Source organism: Mauremys reevesii, linkage group 12, assembly GCF_016161935.1.
Source record: "Mauremys reevesii isolate NIE-2019 linkage group 12, ASM1616193v1, whole genome shotgun sequence".
NCBI classification, from domain to species: Eukaryota; Metazoa; Chordata; order Testudines; family Geoemydidae; genus Mauremys; species Mauremys reevesii.
Genome location: NC_052634.1, coordinates 8,113,819 through 8,131,537, shown reverse-complemented (window position 1 = coordinate 8,131,537; position 17,719 = coordinate 8,113,819). Strand labels below are relative to the sequence as shown.

Here is a 17,719-nt window from a genome sequence, read left to right as displayed (position 1 = left end):
ATATACTACAAACACTTTTGAAATACTCAACAGGAAAGAAGACATTTGGGGAATCAGTACCATGAAGTGTGAAGACAACCATGGCTCAAGCTGCCCCCATGAGGTAAGAGGAACTGGCTAAGAACTGTGATTAACTTTGTATCGTTCTACTTCATGTGTTCCATCTCTCAGACCAAGCAGCTTAGGATCCCATCACTCCCTATGGGGACAGATTCCTTCATAGCTCAGGCCATCAGTAGGTAATTGCTGTTTTGTTGGTAGAAGTGGTGCTTTAGCTGTAATGCTCTGTACTGGGGAATTGTGATTAAGAGCACATGCCCTTAAACAGAAGGTGGTCTGTTCCACTTCCTTATTCAGAGTCTCTCTGAGAATCTCTTCAGTCAGGCCTGTGTCTTTAAAGTGGGGAATAGACAGGAGCTAAAGGAGCATAAACAGCTACAGAATTGGCCTGCTAGGTCATACACCCACATCTTCAATGGGCCATGAGCTTGGAACAATCTTTCCTTTTAAGGAAAGGGAGTTGAACACAATAGGGCCAATAGTCTTCGTATTGTCTCTTCCCTGGTGCCCAGGGGCGGCTCTAGGCACCAGCAAACCAAGCTGTTGCCTAGGGCGGCCAAATCTAGGGGGCGGCAGGCTGGGCCGGTGGACCTGCCGCAGTCATGCCTGCGGAGGGGGCGCTCGTCCCGCGGCTCGGCTGGACCTCCCGCAGGCATGACTGCGGCAGCTCAAGCGGAGCCGCCGGACCCGCGAACCGTCCGCAGCCGTGCCCGCGGGAGGTCCGCTCGTCCCGGTGGAGCTCCCGCAGTCATGCCTGCGGCAGGTCCGCTCGTCCCGGGGCTCCGGTGGACCTGCCGCGGGAGCTCAACCGGAGCCGCGGGAAGAGGGGACCCGCCGCGGGACCAAGGAAGGGCGGCGCAGCACTCCGCGCTGCCTGGGGCAGCCTATTTTCTAGAGCCGCCCCTGCTGGTGCCCCACAGTAGAGGGGAAAAAGGGAGCACCTGCTCTTTCAGAACAATAAAGCACTCTCCTGTCTGTCAATCACTGACTGCCTCCCCAGTATCCTCCATCAAAGACCCTCCACTCACCTGCCAAAAGAGTGAAGCCACTGCCCACTCCAATCAAAAGTAACCTAGCCCAGGTGAAATTGACTGGAAACACAGGCACTACTGGCCAGATGTTAAAAGGTACAGTAACTCCTCGCTTAATGTTATGTTCCTGAAAAAGTGACTTTAAGCAAAATGATGTTGTGAATCCAATTTCCCCATAAGAATTAATGTAAATGAGGGTGTTAGGTTCCAAGGAATTTTTCACCAGACAAAACTTATGTACGTACACAGTTTTTTAAACAATTAATATTGGAACACAGTGATGGTGAGGCTTGGTTGAAGTGGAGGAGTCAGAGGGTGGGATATTTTCCAGGGAATGTCTTGCTGCTAAACAATGAACTAGCAATTGGCTGAGCCCTCAAGGGTTAACTCTCAATCTACAAGGCAGCAAGCATGGAGGGAGGAGGGAGAGCATCCCAGACAGTCTGAGATGTGCATTTCCCCTTTAAGTACGCTGCCTTGTTAGATCAGCTTGCTGAGTCCACAGCTGTTCCTGACAGCAAGCTCCCTCTGTCCTGAACCCTGTTGTGTCCCCCGATCTATGGAAGATGGGGTAGGGAGGAGGGGGACAGCCTGACCTAGTCTATCTCTTGCCCCTCCCCCTGCACAGCAAGCAGGAGTCTCAGGGAGCAGCACATGGCAGTGTGGGCAGGGACAGCTGCAATTGCTAACCTGTTGGGTAGCTGCCCCACAGGGAACTTAGGGGAGCTAATAGGGGGCTGCTGGTCCACCCTGGTTCAAAGCCCTGCCAGCTAGCTGCAATGGGCTGCTCTTCCTGCAAGCAGTGGACAAAGCAGGCGGCTATGTTAGAAGGGAGCATTGCACAACTTGAAACAAGCATGTTCCCTAATTGATCAGCAACAAAACAATTGAACAGGGATGACTTTAAGTGAAGTTACTGTATTTAGGTGCCTACAGATGAAGATAAGCAACCTAGTGAGCTTTTCAAAAGCATACAACTCCCATTGATCTTTTTAGTAAGAGTCGGGTGCCTAGCCATTTTGGATAATCTGTGTCTAAAGACCTTAAAAAATCTGGTCCTAAATTTAATAATCCTCCCAGTATCTGGCTTGGAAGGCAGTGTTAGTATTTTTCCTGCTTTCACCACCAGCTTCAGCCCAAGCTCTTCACAGATTCCAAAAGTGACACCTGCTTGTACTAGCACAAGTCATGCCTTGCACTGGTGCAGCATGTCTACGGTAGGAGTTTGCCCAGGTGTAGCTACACAAGTGGTATAGCTCATTGTTAGAAGAGCCCCTTGTTTGCTAATAACTGTTTATGTTCTGGCTCTGGGAAACAATCATAAACACACATGCAGGTGAAAAGCTTTGTGCCAAGGTAACTATGTAATTGCAGAATTTACACACCCTGGCCCACATCTTCACTATAACTTCTTGATTACTCTCCATGATTTAAGGCTGGGTTTTTTGCACATCCCTCCAGTTGCACCATTAAAACTTGTTAGTTTAACAAAACCAGAAGGTGAACTGAAACAAGGCTGAATAGAAACACTTCCTTAAAATTAGAAGCATTCTAAATACCATTTTATGCCTTTTTTACTGAGTTGGTTGTGTGCAGCCTAAACAAAACCTTAGAATCAATCCTTCCCCTCAGATTCTTAAACTGGCAAAAGGGCCAGGCTGTCTGAGCTAAGGGTCCGTTATAGTGTTACTCATCTAGTCTCAGCTCTGCCACAGGCCTGCTCTGTTTCCCTATCTGTAAAATGGGGATGAGCTTTACTGCTTTGTAAAGCACTTTGAGATCTAAGTATAAAAAGTGCTACATAGCAGCTAGGTATTAAACCTGGATCAGAAACGTGTTGGTTAGTATTAGAGGGAGCACAGCAGGTTTGAAAATCAAACCATAAGTCTATCCCCACCCCATTAAATACAGACTTGCAGTTTGAGTCCCATGGCTGGTATAGTTAACCCCCAGTAATGTCACTATACCTACTTTGATCCCATTTGGTGGCTACTTAACTAGCATGAGGACCTGCTGTGTTACCTTATAGATTGGAAGCTCAGCAATCACTGATCTAGCTTGATTCCTGCATAGGTCAGACATCACCCAATAATCTCTCCATCAACCCCATAACAATGATATATTATGAGCTGACATGTGTACACTACTACCTTCTACTCCATGCACTCAGAACTGCTCAGCTGTCATATGCCCTGTACTGCCAATAGCCAACGTTTTCCTTAGCTCAGTGATTGGGGGACTCTCTTTTTGGAAGAGATCAGACTCCTTGCCCTAATATCTGCATGGCCATGATGCCTGGTGTAAAGACAACCTTGAAGTTATCAGATTGTGGACTTGTAACATTGTAAGAGCTTCCAGCCCCCTTTATCCAGGATTGTGAAGTGTTCATGGCAACCTTTGGGGGGGCTACCGAATACCAGTGCCAGCCAAGACCTGCATTAGTCAGCAAAGGAGACACTGGCATGGCTGTCATTTGAAAGTGACATGCTTTTAAGCATGGTGTTGAGGAGCAGTCCTAATTTACATGTCAGGATTTGTTGACAGCCGCTGGGAATGGTGGCACATCCTTTGCTGTGATAAGTGATCTGTGGTCTATCAGCTGACAAGCCTGCAATTTTGAGCTTCAGCCTAGAGTAAATTAAAAAGCCTCTGTTACCTTGAAAATAGGTTTATAATGGAAATAGCATATTGAAGACTGAGCTGCTGTCTGGAATGAGATGCTCTAGGCAGATTGAAAAATAGCTCTCCCTAGTGGATACATCCATTTACATTTTCCACTCTACACTAGGCCAGGTAATTGGCTTTCAGTACAGGAGCTCCCCACACTGATCCCAGGCATTCAGTTCAGAAGCTGCTCTGCGCAGTTAGAAATGAGCAGAGGGGAAATGGCTAGATACCTGGTCCCTTTCCAGGACATCTTGCCACTCACTCCCATGGCTCTTCGGGGCAGTCCTGCTACCTGATGCAGGATTTGAGGGGGAATGCTGCACGGAACCCTCCATTAAGTGAGATCCGTGCACAAGGAGGGGCTTGAAGGGGGCTGCAGGCTCACACCTTCCCCTTCTGCTTCCACAGGAAATGAGGCAAAAGCACAGAACCTAGCTGCCTCTTGCACAAAACCCTGATCTGTCTGAGCCCCCTCCCTCAGTGAAGGGGGGGTGCTGAGCAAGCATCTAGTTCAGGCCTACATGCAGCATGATTGCAATGGGGCTGCATTGTCCAGGAACAGAGAAGGCTCAGGGTCCTAACACTTTGCAGATCCTAGCAGGGACAGGGTGGGGGTAAAGAAATAGTCATTCCCTGGGGGAACACCACATGTAAGTGCAGGGAAGATGTGGAATAGCCAGGGAGATTTCCTCCCCTAATCCCCTAGGGTATTGGCAGAGGTGGATCTGGGTCTTGGTTTTCGTTCAGTTAAATAGTCAGTATCCCGAGTACTTTGTTTCTCCTGCAACCTTGTCCTCTGCCTTCTAGGAACATGTAGCCCAGTGCCACCGTTCCTTGGACCTCACACAGCTTGCCTGGAACTTGGCTGACTCTTTCCTCTCCCAGCTTCTGTTGGAGGAGCTCGTGCCGGATGTGCTCCTGGAGACCTTCACGGAGTTTATCAAGGTGCATGACGGTCTATGCCTCTTCCTCATTCCTTGTATCTAACAGGGTTGAATTTCCAGGTGGGGCTTTTGCAATGAAGAAACTTGTCATAAGACATCAGATTCTAGGATAGGTTTGCCATGTGGGTCTGGTTATGATTTTTTTGCATTGTGGCTGGCTGTAGGCAGGGCCGAATTAACCGTTTGTGGGCCAGGCATCAAACATTTGTGGGTCCCCATGAAGGCAATGGAGCATGGTGTGGGGGAGGTGTGCATCAGTCAGGGGCACGGCAGCGGTGGCCTTGCTCTGCCCAGCCCAGTGCAAGGGCACTATTTACAAACCAGCAGTAGAGAGATGCACAGTGACTCGCCTGTCCCTGTGCTGCCAGTATGCCCCTTCCCCTCAGGGGCAAGCCCATACTGTGCCACACAGCCCCCCTGCCCAACACCAGAACCCCCCAATTCCCTATGTTCAGAGCCCCCTGGACCCACTATGCTCAGTAACTCCCCCAGAAATACGCACACCCTGCACAACACCACCCTTGCCCAGCACACCCCCACACACACAGTGCCTCAACACACACAGACCTTCCCTGCTACCCCACCCCAGAGACCCACTCCCCACCCCCTGCCTCCCAGCTGCACTCACTCGCCCTGCTAGGAGGTGACTGCTGGCTCAGCCTGGCAGACAATGTAGCCAGATCTGGTCCCAGGGCTGGGAAACACTCCAGCCCCTCAGGTGTGGTGCCATCGGCCAGGCCAGGGCCTGTCCCAGCCGGCCTCTCAAGACACTTGCCCGGAGGGGCCCAGCCAAGCCTTCCACACTGTCACCCCCACCCCCACCTGGCTGAGACTGGCCAAGCTTCTGCAGCAGTCCCAGGCAGCTCAGCTCTGGGGAGACAGGCAGGGTCCCACAGGTGGTGGGAAGCCGACTGCCTGGAGCCAGAGGTGCTGTTTCCAGCCGGGGGCAGAGAGGAGCATGGGGGTGGGGCCAGGGGGTGGAGAGGAGGAGCCCTTGGCCTGAAGAGCAAGTGATGGGCAGAGGGGAGGCAGCAGGGTCTTGGGGTGCAGTGGAAGCAGCAGGTTGGGGCCCAGCTCCATGGAGCTACTGGTGCCATTGTAAACCCAGCACTGGCTGTAGGTGGCTTTGATTTCTCAGGTCCATTGTGGATTCCACAGCTATTTCAGTGACTGGGATTATAGCAAACAAGGGGCTCTGCAATGACTAACTCTGTTCATTAGATCACAGCTTTTCATCAAAAGGAGGGGTCTTTAAACAGTTCCTGTGTCGGGGGCGGGGGGGGGCGTGTTCTGTGCATGCAGAAATGCACCTGACCTATCTGGCTGTTCTGTTTGATAGGATCAGAGACAGCAGCCACTGAAGTCCAGCAATAGGAAATCAAAGGGAGAAAAATCCCAGTGAGTAATGAAAATTGTTCCTTGTTTGCCTTGAGAATTAATGAGTGGCTATTCATGCCAAAAGATCATTGATCCTGTAATTTTCAAGAACAGTTTGCCATCTGAACAGTCTGGATTGCAGGAAAGGCTGTTTTCTTTGGCCAGTAAACTGTTTCTAGAGATTTTTGTTGGGTAAAACTATAGATACCCTCTAGGAAACTAAGGTGCTAGTCTAGGACTCAGAGCCCTGGGTTCTATTCCTACCTGCCATTGTGCTTGGGAACCATGGGCATGTCACTACTTCTCTGCCTCAGTTTCCCCATCCTAAAAAATAGGGACTCCTTCGTAATCCACTTGAGATCTATGGATAAGAGCTGCGTATTAAGTTACGCTATTGAATCACCTACATCATTTCCCCTTTCCTTGATGACTTCCTCTTTGTCCATGTGGAACAGATAGTACATGCTAGATTTGAGCATAACTCTTATCCACTGGTTTCAAAGGCTGGAGCAAAGAGGATGTGCAAATGGGCACTGCTGCAAGGTGCACAGAAACCCAGCATCCCTCCATGAATTCTGTTTACACTGCAGCCCTTGTTTTTTGGAGGCAATATTTGTTCCCTTCCAGGATCAGGGCATGTAGAAACACAGCAATGAGGAAGGCAGCTCTGGGCATACTGACTTCCATGACTGTCACTGGCTCCAATCTAGCTCAGCAGGGACTGAAAGTTATCATCTGACTATTCAGTGGCTTTGGTATGAAATGAGTTTGGTAGGTCTCAGTCCAGTATCTAGTGGGCAGTGGCCATTTTACAAGATCCCTGAGCGGTGTGCACTGACACCCTCATTACCAAGTCTAAGCAGAGAGGACAAAGATGGAGAATAAGGAGACAGAACTACCCAAGAGGTGGGGGCAGTCTCAGGCATTATGGGCACAAGCCAGGAACAGAACCCCAAGACCGTGGCACTCAGTCCCCTAGGCATGCCTGCCTGTGGCAGGAATTGGAAGAGAATACAAAGACCGCTTTGAACAATGACCTGTTGGCTCAGCATGTTCAAAAAGAACTTTTGTTGTTTTTCACACTCATACCAGGCATTTAAGGGAGTCCATGTCCATTCTGAAGCATCTTCCCGACTCATTACTGGACGAGCTCTTTGTGGAAGTTCTTCGAGATTTGTCGGCTGACGCCTTCAGAGGTGCCATGAAGGATTTCGTTGATGACTACTTAACCAGGGCTGCCATTTCTGACAGCATGGATGGACTAGTAACGGAGGTGGTTCAGATGGTCTTGCCTAGCATTGTGAGTAAAATGCATGGCTTCATCTATATAGAGGCATGTGCATAAACACCAGGTTTGATTTTTGGAGCTTGTGGAGGATGCTGGACTGACAGCCCTGGAGCATGAAGCCTTCCAGGTATCTAAACAGCTGTAACTGCCAGTGGCAAGGCAAAGTTCTTCACTAATGTGTCAGTCCTCTCCTGGCAGGAACACCTCTAATGCAGAGGGACTATTTGGTCCTTAACCTGCCAGGTCATGCCACAGACTTCTGGCTATTCCTAGCTGGACTTGGAACCAATGGCTTGGGTCACCAAGGTCACTGACCAACCATCAGTGACTTCTGGTCAGTAACCAGCTGGGCTGGCTATTCTGTCCCATAGTGACCATAGCCTACCAAGCACATCCTGTCTAATCACTTCAGATGTAAGTAGAATGTTTGCTTTGGCTCAGCTCGGAGAGGCTCTCCAAGAGATGGAATACGAGGCTATTCTCCAAGAGGTCATTTCACACGTCGTCAAGGAGGATGCTAAAGCCTTAGCTCAATCAGTCCTCAGTGACTACGATGCCAAGAGGACAAAGCTGCAGCAAAGCCAGGTACTGTTGAAGCATGTGGCAGCATGGGTCATTCCATGTAAGAAATTAATTCTAGTGTCCTGGTGAGAAACCTGCATGGGCCATCAGTCCTGACAACTAGTCACCATCTGGTACAATTGGAAAGCCAAGTTCAGTGTACAGTACATCCAGAACTAATCATTAGGAAGATTTTTAAATGGTCAGATTAACTTGATCAAGAGAAGGCATAAATCTGAAACTAAGAGTGCCAGACCATGATTAAGAAGCATCATCCCAGTCTGGTTTCATTAAGGTATTGGAATAACTAACTCTTGAACATAGGTTTTGTTATCTAAAATAGAGAAGATGCTCACACCCCACATTTTCAAACCCAGGGCCTGAAGTTAAGCTCCCAAATAAGTGGCTTGATTTTTCCCACAAGTCCCCCCAAATGCCTAACCAGGATTCAGACACCTAGCAAGAGAGCACCCTGAAGAACTTGCAACTTCAGTGGACAAGAGACAATTGAACAAACTGAGGCACAATAGTGATTTGCCCTAGGGCCACACAGCGAGGCAATGGCAGGGCTAGGAATAGAACTGAGACCTCCTGATTTGTGGCCCTGTTCTTTGTCTTAAGTCATGAGATCATGTTTTATCTCATGAAACTGAGATCATGCCTTGTCCTGTCATGTTGCATTTTAAATTACAGCCTCAATGCCTCGTTACCCAACAGTGGGTAAGTAACAGGGCTTGTCTCAAAGGGAAGAGGACAGGAAGTAAAATTCCAGTTAACACCATTATGAGCCATTTATTCATCTGGCTGCCCAGTGCAAGTTTCTTCCCACTCCTCCCACAAACCTGTTTGACTTGCTAGATGCCAGTCAAAAGCCCCCTGGACCAAGACCACCCCTGGTAAAACTACACTGACTTCCACGGGGAAGAACATGAGCCAGGGTCTGTCTATCTAATAGCCAAGATGTTACAGATCCAGAACTTGCTGATCAATCCTTTGGACATCACTTGCTTGTTTATCATGGGCAACTCAACCCTCCTGTTCCCCCATTCTGCACAGCATCTCCTCTGCCTTCCCACTTTTCCTCCTCACATCACCTCTGAACTAAACCCCATCCTTGCCCCCTGACATTGTGGCACTAACATGACATTTGCACTAAGTTACTTGGGTCGCTGGCTGTGTTATTCCCCCTTTCCCCTGCCCAGTGTTGCTCATCTGTTTAGCTTGGAAGCTGTCTGGCACAGGGACCATCCACTACTGCGTTCATACAGTGCCTAGCACACTGGGGCTTGGAGCTTAGCTGGTCCTGATGCACTACTCTGAATAAATGTGATTAGTAAGAAGACACAGGCTTCCTCAGCAAAGCAATAGTGAGCAGCAAGTGGTTTCCTATTGACTCCTTCACTTCCTGTGTGATCAGCAGAAAGTGACTTTACTGCCAGTTACACAGAACCCAGAGGCCACCCTTAGCAATAAAAACCACCTCGCTAGCAAGGAGGTGGAAAGGCACAACGTGAAAAGCTCTTTGGCTAGGCACTAAGGTAGAAACAGGATTTGATCTGCTGAGTCAGGGGAAGCAAGGTATAGATTACTGTCCTATGGCAGGAACCCTAGTGCATATTGTCCTGGATAGCGTCTATCTAAATAGACACCTTACAGCATACAGGAAGCTTGTTTGGTGAGATTACACAGGGTGAAAGAAGAAGCTTCCACAGCCCTGTCTGATATGGAAATGCATGCAGATGGCTGTCTGCATTACACTTGCTAGGAATGGCTCTTCCCAGGTAATTAGAGCTTGAAGGACAGAGCAGGGGCTGAATGATGGGCCATATAAGTGAGCCACATTTCTAAGTAGTGAGGAGATGGCTCGCTCCACACAGCAAGCAGAGTGGAACAAACGCATCCCGTTGCTCTCAAGAGATTACAGGGAATTATATTAGTTTGAATGATATTATTTGGAATTGCAGCTTTAAGACAGTGCAGAAAAACTCCCCCTGCGCACAGAAGCAGTCTCTTGACTGAATTAGCCCTTAGAACAGCAGGTGCAGGCATCCTGGTTCTAGCCTGACAATAGCTGTGTGCTAGGCAGCAGCTTGACCAGCTTATTGGCCTAATGTCCCTTCTCATGGCCAATTCCCTTCCTCTTCCCACACCACCTCTGCTGGCCCCCACCTGCCTCCCTGAGGTGCATTTCCTTGTAGATATTCAGTGCTTAGAGGCCCCAGCTGAGATTCTGGGCCTGTTGTACTCAGCAGTGTACAAACAGTCCCTGCCTTGAAGCTATTGTGGTTTAAATAGACCAGAAAAAGGGTGGAGACAGGACAGGCTGCTACCCCCATTCTACAGATGGTGAACTGAGGCCTGGAGAGAGGACATGGCTGAGTCCATAGCAGAGCTGGGAATTGGGTCCTCTGCAGCAGGAGAGGAAGAGCATGAGACTTGCTCCAGTGAACTCTCCTGAACTGCCCTGTCTCCTCCAGGCCAGAGCCATCTCTGCTCCCAGACTAGAGCCCTCTTCTACAGCACAACTGCTAAGCCCTCAAATGCACCAGGATTCCAGAGGGTGATCCACCTGGGAATGGGCTTGATATTTAAGGGTTAAAGTGATCCTCAGTTCATTGCTTGGTAGGCAGCTTACCTTTGGTGCTCCCTGCTCAGCTTGTCCTTTTGGAGAAGAGATTTTCGATAGTTGAACAAATGTGTGCTCCAGTTCCCTTTAGTGACTAAGACAGAACCAGACTCAGCAGTTTGACTTCAGGGACCATACAAACATTGGCTCTGGTGGTCGAGTTGTAGATGTTAAAGGCCAGAAGGGGCTGTCATGGTCTCTTCCTGTATCGGGGCCAGCAGATCTCCCCTGCTCACTTCCACAAGAAGCCCATAACTTCTGTTTTAGCCTGCACTGGAGAGTTAATCTGCATTGAGCTCCCTTACTCTGTTCTCTCCCCCCAAGTTCTGCTTTGGGTTTCCAAGGGTGCAATCATTACTGCCCCCTCTGTGTTCAGTAAGTAAATGAGACTCGGCCCCTGCTGCTGGGCTGATATGCTCTCTGCCCTGCCCCTTCCACAGCTGACTCAGCTTTAGCTATGATTGGGCCCTGGCTGATGAGCTGTATTGGCCATGTCTGAGCTAGGGACTCAGAATTGCACCAGGGCTGCTCACATTTCTAGCAAACTGGAGAGCATGGGACAGCTCTTCAGGAGAGTGTGACATCCAATGGTTTAACCTGCTGGTGGAAAATGCCCCTACTGTGGGGCAGCCTGCCCCCTCCCCTGGGTGGCAGAGCAGCTGTAGTGGATCCTTTTGCCAAGCCTTCTCCAGGGCCCAGCTGGTAGGGGCAGGGGGCTGTCTGGGTGGGGTATGGCTGCACTCCTGTTAGCTCCTAGGGGCTACACACAGCTGGGAGGAGAGAGGTAATTCTGTTTCATGGAGCTAAATATTTTGATCATTGGGGGGGTTCCAATTTCAGAACACCCCTCCCCCAAATTGGAACATCCTCCATGAAAAAACTGGAACCCTGGCTCCAGGGCAACTGAATCTACCAAGCAGGCTGCCCTGGGAGCTCTGAGGTTCTCACTCCAAAGCAGTGCAGATGGCAAGCTGACTCCCAGGACTCCCCATCAGCCAACTGGGCAGGCTGGCAAGGCACCACCCGCCTGGGGTCTTGCGGTTTCCAGTCTCACTACCAAGGAGGAAACAAGGATTCTGATGCAAGGGCCTCAAATCGGTCTCCCTGGAACATTTTGATGGGGTGGGGGAAGAAGTTATCTTGGAATTGTGTCCATAGAAGTGGCCCCAAGGCTGCTACAGCTTCCCTCAGGGATCAGCCCCAGAATTGGGACCACGGCATGCATGGCATTAGGATGGTGGTGCCTGCTTGCCACCAGGCTCAGTGGCTGAACTCAAAGGGTGTTAGATAATCCAGGGAGCCTGATGCTTTTGCAAGCAATTTCAAACAAGCTCCAGGCAGCCCTTTTAAGCCAAGTCAATGCTCTGACCTTTTCTGTTCACATGCATGTGAGCACAGCAGGCAGAATGGGCAGTTGTCTTCAGAAGCAGCAAGAAAGGTCATGAACAGCTGTCACCAAACTGTTCCTTTGGAAAAGTAATCAAGGTTTCTCTTTCACAGATTACAGCATGTGCTAGCAAACAACTTCTTGACCTCTTTCTTCTGGAGCACTTGATCGGAATGACTAGTACAAATCCCCCTGGATTTGGGGGGAAGGAGCACTCCAGTGCGGTTTTGGACAGTGAGTATTGCGCAGCTGAGAAGGAGCAATTTCTGCACCTTCTTAAACCATCCTACATGGTGCTTATTTCTCACCTTCAATGTGAGCATCCAACATCTAGTTTGAAGATTACTAGCCTTGCAGCACCTCTATGAAGTAGGCAAGTTAACTCCTCAAGGGAGGCAGCATAACCTAGTGGATAGGGCACTGCCTCAGTTTCCCCATCTATTGAGATCTACGAACAGGTGCAATCTCTGAGCGAATATCAAAGACAGCAGCTCTGGGCCTGACCCTCTAATATAGCTGGAGGGCAGGGTGCCTGATTAACAAATAACTTGCAACAGGGTTAAGTGACAGGCCAAGGTCACGCAACAGGTCAGTAGCAGAGTGTGTGGGGGGAATATTGTAATCCCCAACTCGAACCACTACATGTACTTCCTCCTATAACTTAAAACTGCAGGGGCACTTCTGTCCTCTGTCACTTCCATGTAATCCTTTGATCTGAACTTACCATTCACTAGTAAGTGTCTTTGGAAGAAAATCACTAAAAGAGGAAACTGGGAGGGTGTGTACATTAGTGGCTAGAGGAGGTAAACAGGACACCTGGTTCTATTCCCTGCTCTGGTCACTGGCTCACTGTCACCTTGGGCAGATGACTTCACCTGTATCCATAACATTAATTTTGCATTAGCACCCAAGCGGGCGCATTTTAGTAGGTAAAATGTGCTCCAAAGATCTTCCAGTTGAAGGGCTTGGCCTCAGTATAGGAGCAAGGCTAACAGCTATAAGATCAGGCCCAAACATGCATGACTACAATGCAGGGGCCACAGGAGCATGGCTTATGATCATTAAACCAGAAATACTCCATAGGGTAGAGGGCTTTTTCAAAAACTGGCACCATCTCTGTACACTAGTCTTCTAACCACAGGGTGTTTGAGGCACAATTGTTTGTTGGGTGCTCAGAGAAAAGACACTAAATCTGCTCATGTGAACAATGAGTGCAAGACTATTGTAAGCTTCTAAGGGCAGGCTCCATCTTTCTGCTCTGTTTGTACAATTCCAAGTACAACCAGGTCCTGGTCCAAGACTAGGGCTCCTAGGCACCACAGTAATAGAAAATGAGGAATGATACCGTGGCACAACTGTCAGCTTTGGTTTGTGGGAGGTCAGGGGCCTGACTTGTCTGGATTGACTGCAGTGTATGGTTTGAGCCCATAGTCCCTGGACCTATCTCACATGTCATGAACATCAGCAGAACCACTGTGCTGATTGCTTTCCTATACCTCCTGCAAGAGAGGCATGCGGAACCAGGCCCTTAAGTAGAGAATTGGAAATGCTGTTTGTGTCCAACTAGAAAGTAACAGCTGTTGATTTTTCCAAGATGTGGGTCCTCCATGTTGCTGCTGAAACATCTTACCTGAATCCTTTTCTCCTCCCAGGTTGGATGTTTGATATTCTCATCAGGCAGTTCTTTAGCATTCAGGAGCAGCAGCGAACTACCTCTGAAAATGTTCCACTGGGAGATTTCCATCGAAAAGCTTTTATCGATGTGGTAAGTAACCTTGAATTCTTAGACATTGATAACTTTTGCTGTCTTGTAGCTCCCCCTGTACAGCAAGGAAAGGGGGGAACCCACCATGTACCACCAGGGTAGATGGGAGGGCTAATTAAGGATGAAGGGTTGAAGGTAACAGCAAGGGATTATACAGAACAATATATGGTGATTGTTTTCTGCTAATCCCAGCCTGCTCTCTTCCCATATTAAGATAGACCACCACTAATATTCTGAATTCTTTTTAACCCTTAGAGTGCTCAGTGTTTCCTCCCCCATGCCTCTCCTGTAGTATACTCTGGTTCTTCTCCAAAAAGTTAGATAATTCAGCCCTTTATCCTTCAGAGGCAGCTGTACTGAGTACCACAGTTAGCTGTGCAGGAGACTTTTGTGGTACTCAGTACAGCTGCCTCTGAAGAATAAAGATCCCACAGGCATAAAGATCCCACAGCCCATTTCATTGCCCAGATTTCCCTGCATAACATCACTGCTCCATCCCAGGTGCTAAGTGAGGGCATTTTCATGGTTTCCAGGGTACAGTCTTTAAAATGCCACCTGGCACACAAGCAAAGGTACCACCTTGACAGGAACATGGCATTATTTTGTAGAGTTCGCCCTATAGATCAGGTGGCATTTGCAGGCCCAAGGGCTGCACATAACCCTGAATTTATCCTGAAATTCTTTAGGATGGAAAAAAGCTGTCAATATACATCTATTGTGTTATATCTGAAACAGCCACTAGATGGCAATATAGGAAGCCATTTTAAATTTATTGCCACATTAAAGGAACAATAGACCCTAAAATCCTTAATCTGTAGATTCTGTGCCTACAGGTTATTTCTCAAGACTACCTTCACTGTCTCAAATCTGAAAGGATATTACTTTTGTCTTGGATTACTCCAGAGACACAATTCTGTTAAATCTGAAACAAAAGCTGTAGCTTGAGTTATATCTCTGAAAATTAGATGCATCTTTCTTTTCAGCATGTCAAGTCTCCTTTGTCTAGCATCTTACTAAAATATCTTAGTTTAAAGAAAGCATTAAGCTCCCTTTTTCTTCCAGATCGGCTCCCAACCTCTGTTTCTTTAATATTAAGTCTGGGATTTCTATTGTGTGTTTCAGGCTTTGGATGTTATCTTGACAGAACTAAACAAACTGGCAGAGGAAGACATGGAAGATCTACTGGAATATGAAAGAGGAGCTCAGGTAGCTGGGTGAATTTTACAGGCTGCTTTTCGCAGCACTAGACATTAAATGCACCTGTCTTAACAAATGGATATGAACAGGCTGGAAGTCAAAAGGCTTAACAATGGGAGGTGTGAAGTTCTGGAACAGCCTCCCAACAGTTGGGGGGGCTAACAACTTAGAGAATTAAGAGACAGATGGGCATATTTGTCTCATGTTCCTAAAACTTAGGCTTTGGGCTTCAGTGGGCCATAAGCAGGGGCAAGGAGGGGATATTCCAATCCCCTCCACTCCACCAGTACATTGTCTTTTCTCTCCTGAAGCATCAGGGCCATGGAGGGGGAGGGCCAGGGCTGTGAGGTAGCACCAAGCAGTCTCTCAAGTGCTGGGCTGGCTGGTTCTTGCTCAAAGTCTGATTCCCACATGTGGGGTCAGGAAGAAATTTCCCCTGGGTCAAATTGTCAGTGACCTGGGGGCAGTTTGACTTTCTGCAGGATGTGAGCAGGTCACTGCCCAGAATTATCTGGGTATAACTCACTTCCACACTCCCCTGCCTATGTGGGGACCTTGGCACAGGTGCACCTCAGTCTCTCCTATTCTCTTCCTGTGGCTCATAATGGTCTAGTCTCCTGTGGGCTGCAATACTTAGTCTGGTGCCATTCTCATGGGAACACAGCCATAGGTAAAGACCAGAAGAGACCACCAGCTCCTCTAGTCTGGCCTCCTGTAGATCATAGGCCACCTGCACTTAACCAACCCACTGAAATTAGACCATCACCTGTTGGCTATAAACATGCATGGCCACACTGGACCTTGCTTTGGTATCTGCAATGTACTAGTGTAGACATAGTGCTCATTAAGCCTTATCTTATAATGAGGATCTAACAAGGATCTCTTCCCCTACAGGAGAGGCAGCATGCCCCCTTCCCAAACTCTCCTCAGCTTCCACCCCCTCTGTAAGACACCCAAGTCCATCCCAGCTGCATTCCCTTACTTACTGCTGTTTCCCTCACCTCCATTTTAGGCATCCATGCCCTTTCCAGCCCCCATCTCCCCAAACAGCTGATGACCTCTGTTCATTATAGGGGAAACACTTCTCCAGAGGGCAGGGAGCTTTACCTGCAACAGCAGGAAAAGGGTGAGGTGGGATGTGATTCTGTTTCCATCAGCTATCAGGAACCCTGCCCCTGATGTCCCAGGCTAGGCTCTTCCCAACACTCCCATCTCCTAACCCTAAACCCATCCCCATCCAGCCCTTTTGACAAGGGTTAGAACTAAATACTTTACACTGGAGGAGCAGCTCATTGGCAATGTTTCACGAGACTTGAAATTATACCAGTTCCTAGGGGGCTTCTGTAGCTGTCCACTCTACAGGTCTCTCCAGCACTGCTAGTGTCACAGCTGACACCAACACATCCTTTGCTAGCTGTAGATCATGTGCAGTGTGCTAGTGGCTCCCCAGGTGGAGGGACTGTGTTGCCATGGAGTTCTTCCAACCTGCTTGGACGGAGGATCTTGCTCATCTGCTGGCCAAGTCCAACCCCCCCTTTTTCCTTCTGGAGGGAGGCAAGGATTGATTTCCCCCAGAAATAACAAACTGCATGCAAGATAGGACCATGCTGGAATTGCAGTGGTCACTTGACTATCACTAGGGGAGTCAGCAGTTAACCCCAGCTGTAGTACATTGTCCACAACAATGCATCCTGGCTCCCAACTATAAGGTGCACAATGCCTGTGATCTGTTTGCCCAGTACAGCACTCTCCCCTACTGGCCCCTTAGTCCCAGGGCAACAGTACCTGCTTGTGGTAGATGCTTGGCTTCAGTGCAGTCTCAGGGCCGGCTGGTGCTAGTGTCCATTGAATTGCTGCTTGCCTGGGCTTCTGGCAGTGTGCTGGCCAGGCCTGTTAGGACAGCTGCTCTGCTGCTGGTCTTGGGCCTGGTATTAGGCAGACATACAGCTAAAGGTGGCATAAAATCCCTCCTTTACCTGTGAAGGTTTAAGAAGCTCAGAAAACCTGGTTGGCACCTGACCAAAAGGACCAATAAGGGGAGAAGATACTTTGAAATCTGTGGGGGAAGGTTTCTGCTTTGTGCTGTGGGTGTTCTCTGGGGAGCAAAGACCAAGCAAGTAATCCAGCTCCTACTGAATGAGGCATATAAAAAGTACAGAAATAGTAAGTAATAGCAAAGAAATGCATTAGAGTATCTTGTTTTAGCTTGTGAATTTTCCCTGTGCTTAGAGGAAGGTTTATCCCTGTGTTTTTGTAACTTTAAAGTTTTCTCTAGAGGGAATCCTTTTGAATCTGACTGCCCTGTAAAATTACCATCCATCCTGATTTTACAGAGGTGCTGCTTTTATTTTTTCTTTGTAATAAAGTTCTGTTCTGTTTCTGATGGGGTTTTTGGTGTTCTAAAAACCCAAGGGTCTGGTCTGTGGTTACCTATTTGGTGTCTTAGTCTCAAGCCTTCCCAGGAAAGGGGGTGAAGGGGCTTGGGATAGTGGGGGGGACAGGAGCCTGAGACACGGGTGAGGGCTGGCTCAGGCTTGTGCCCTTGCTGAGCCTTGATTTTTAACCTCCTGGTGGTTGCTACTCTCCTTGGCCTTCCCAGTACTGTTTCAGGCCCTAACAGCTAGTAAGTCTGCGGCTGAAGCCAAGCATGCTCTGCTAATCCCTTTAGTACAGTTGTAACCACCTGATTGGCTCAGGGCTGGACTCCTTCCCCACTCCATGATGGAGTGGCATTCCCCTCCCCTGGTGGATGGGTGTCTGGCTGGCAGGCGGCAGCAGGAGGTCAGGACTAAGACATCCTGCACTGCAGTCCTCCC

At 48.7% G+C, this 17,719-nt stretch overlaps 1 protein-coding gene across 7 annotated transcripts in view; it reads left to right on the top strand.

Annotated features, from left to right (window-relative positions):
- LOC120375849 overlaps window positions 1–17,719 on the top strand; it is a 38,220-nt gene that overhangs the window by 15,487 nt on the left and 5,014 nt on the right. For all 7 annotated transcript variants that reach the window (XR_005586830.1, XM_039496837.1, XM_039496833.1 and 4 more), the window contains 8 exons: window positions 34–103; window positions 4,566–4,703; window positions 6,042–6,100; window positions 7,172–7,379; window positions 7,809–7,952; window positions 12,055–12,175; window positions 13,594–13,706; window positions 14,829–14,912. Coding sequence is in view for 6 of the 7 variants with exons in the window: in XM_039496837.1 (XP_039352771.1) it covers window positions 62–103; window positions 4,566–4,703; window positions 6,042–6,100; window positions 7,172–7,379; window positions 7,809–7,952; window positions 12,055–12,175; window positions 13,594–13,706; window positions 14,829–14,912 (909 nt within the window). In the remaining variant the exon portion in view is untranslated. The remainder of the gene's footprint in view (window positions 1–33; window positions 104–4,565; window positions 4,704–6,041; window positions 6,101–7,171; window positions 7,380–7,808; window positions 7,953–12,054; window positions 12,176–13,593; window positions 13,707–14,828; window positions 14,913–17,719) is intronic.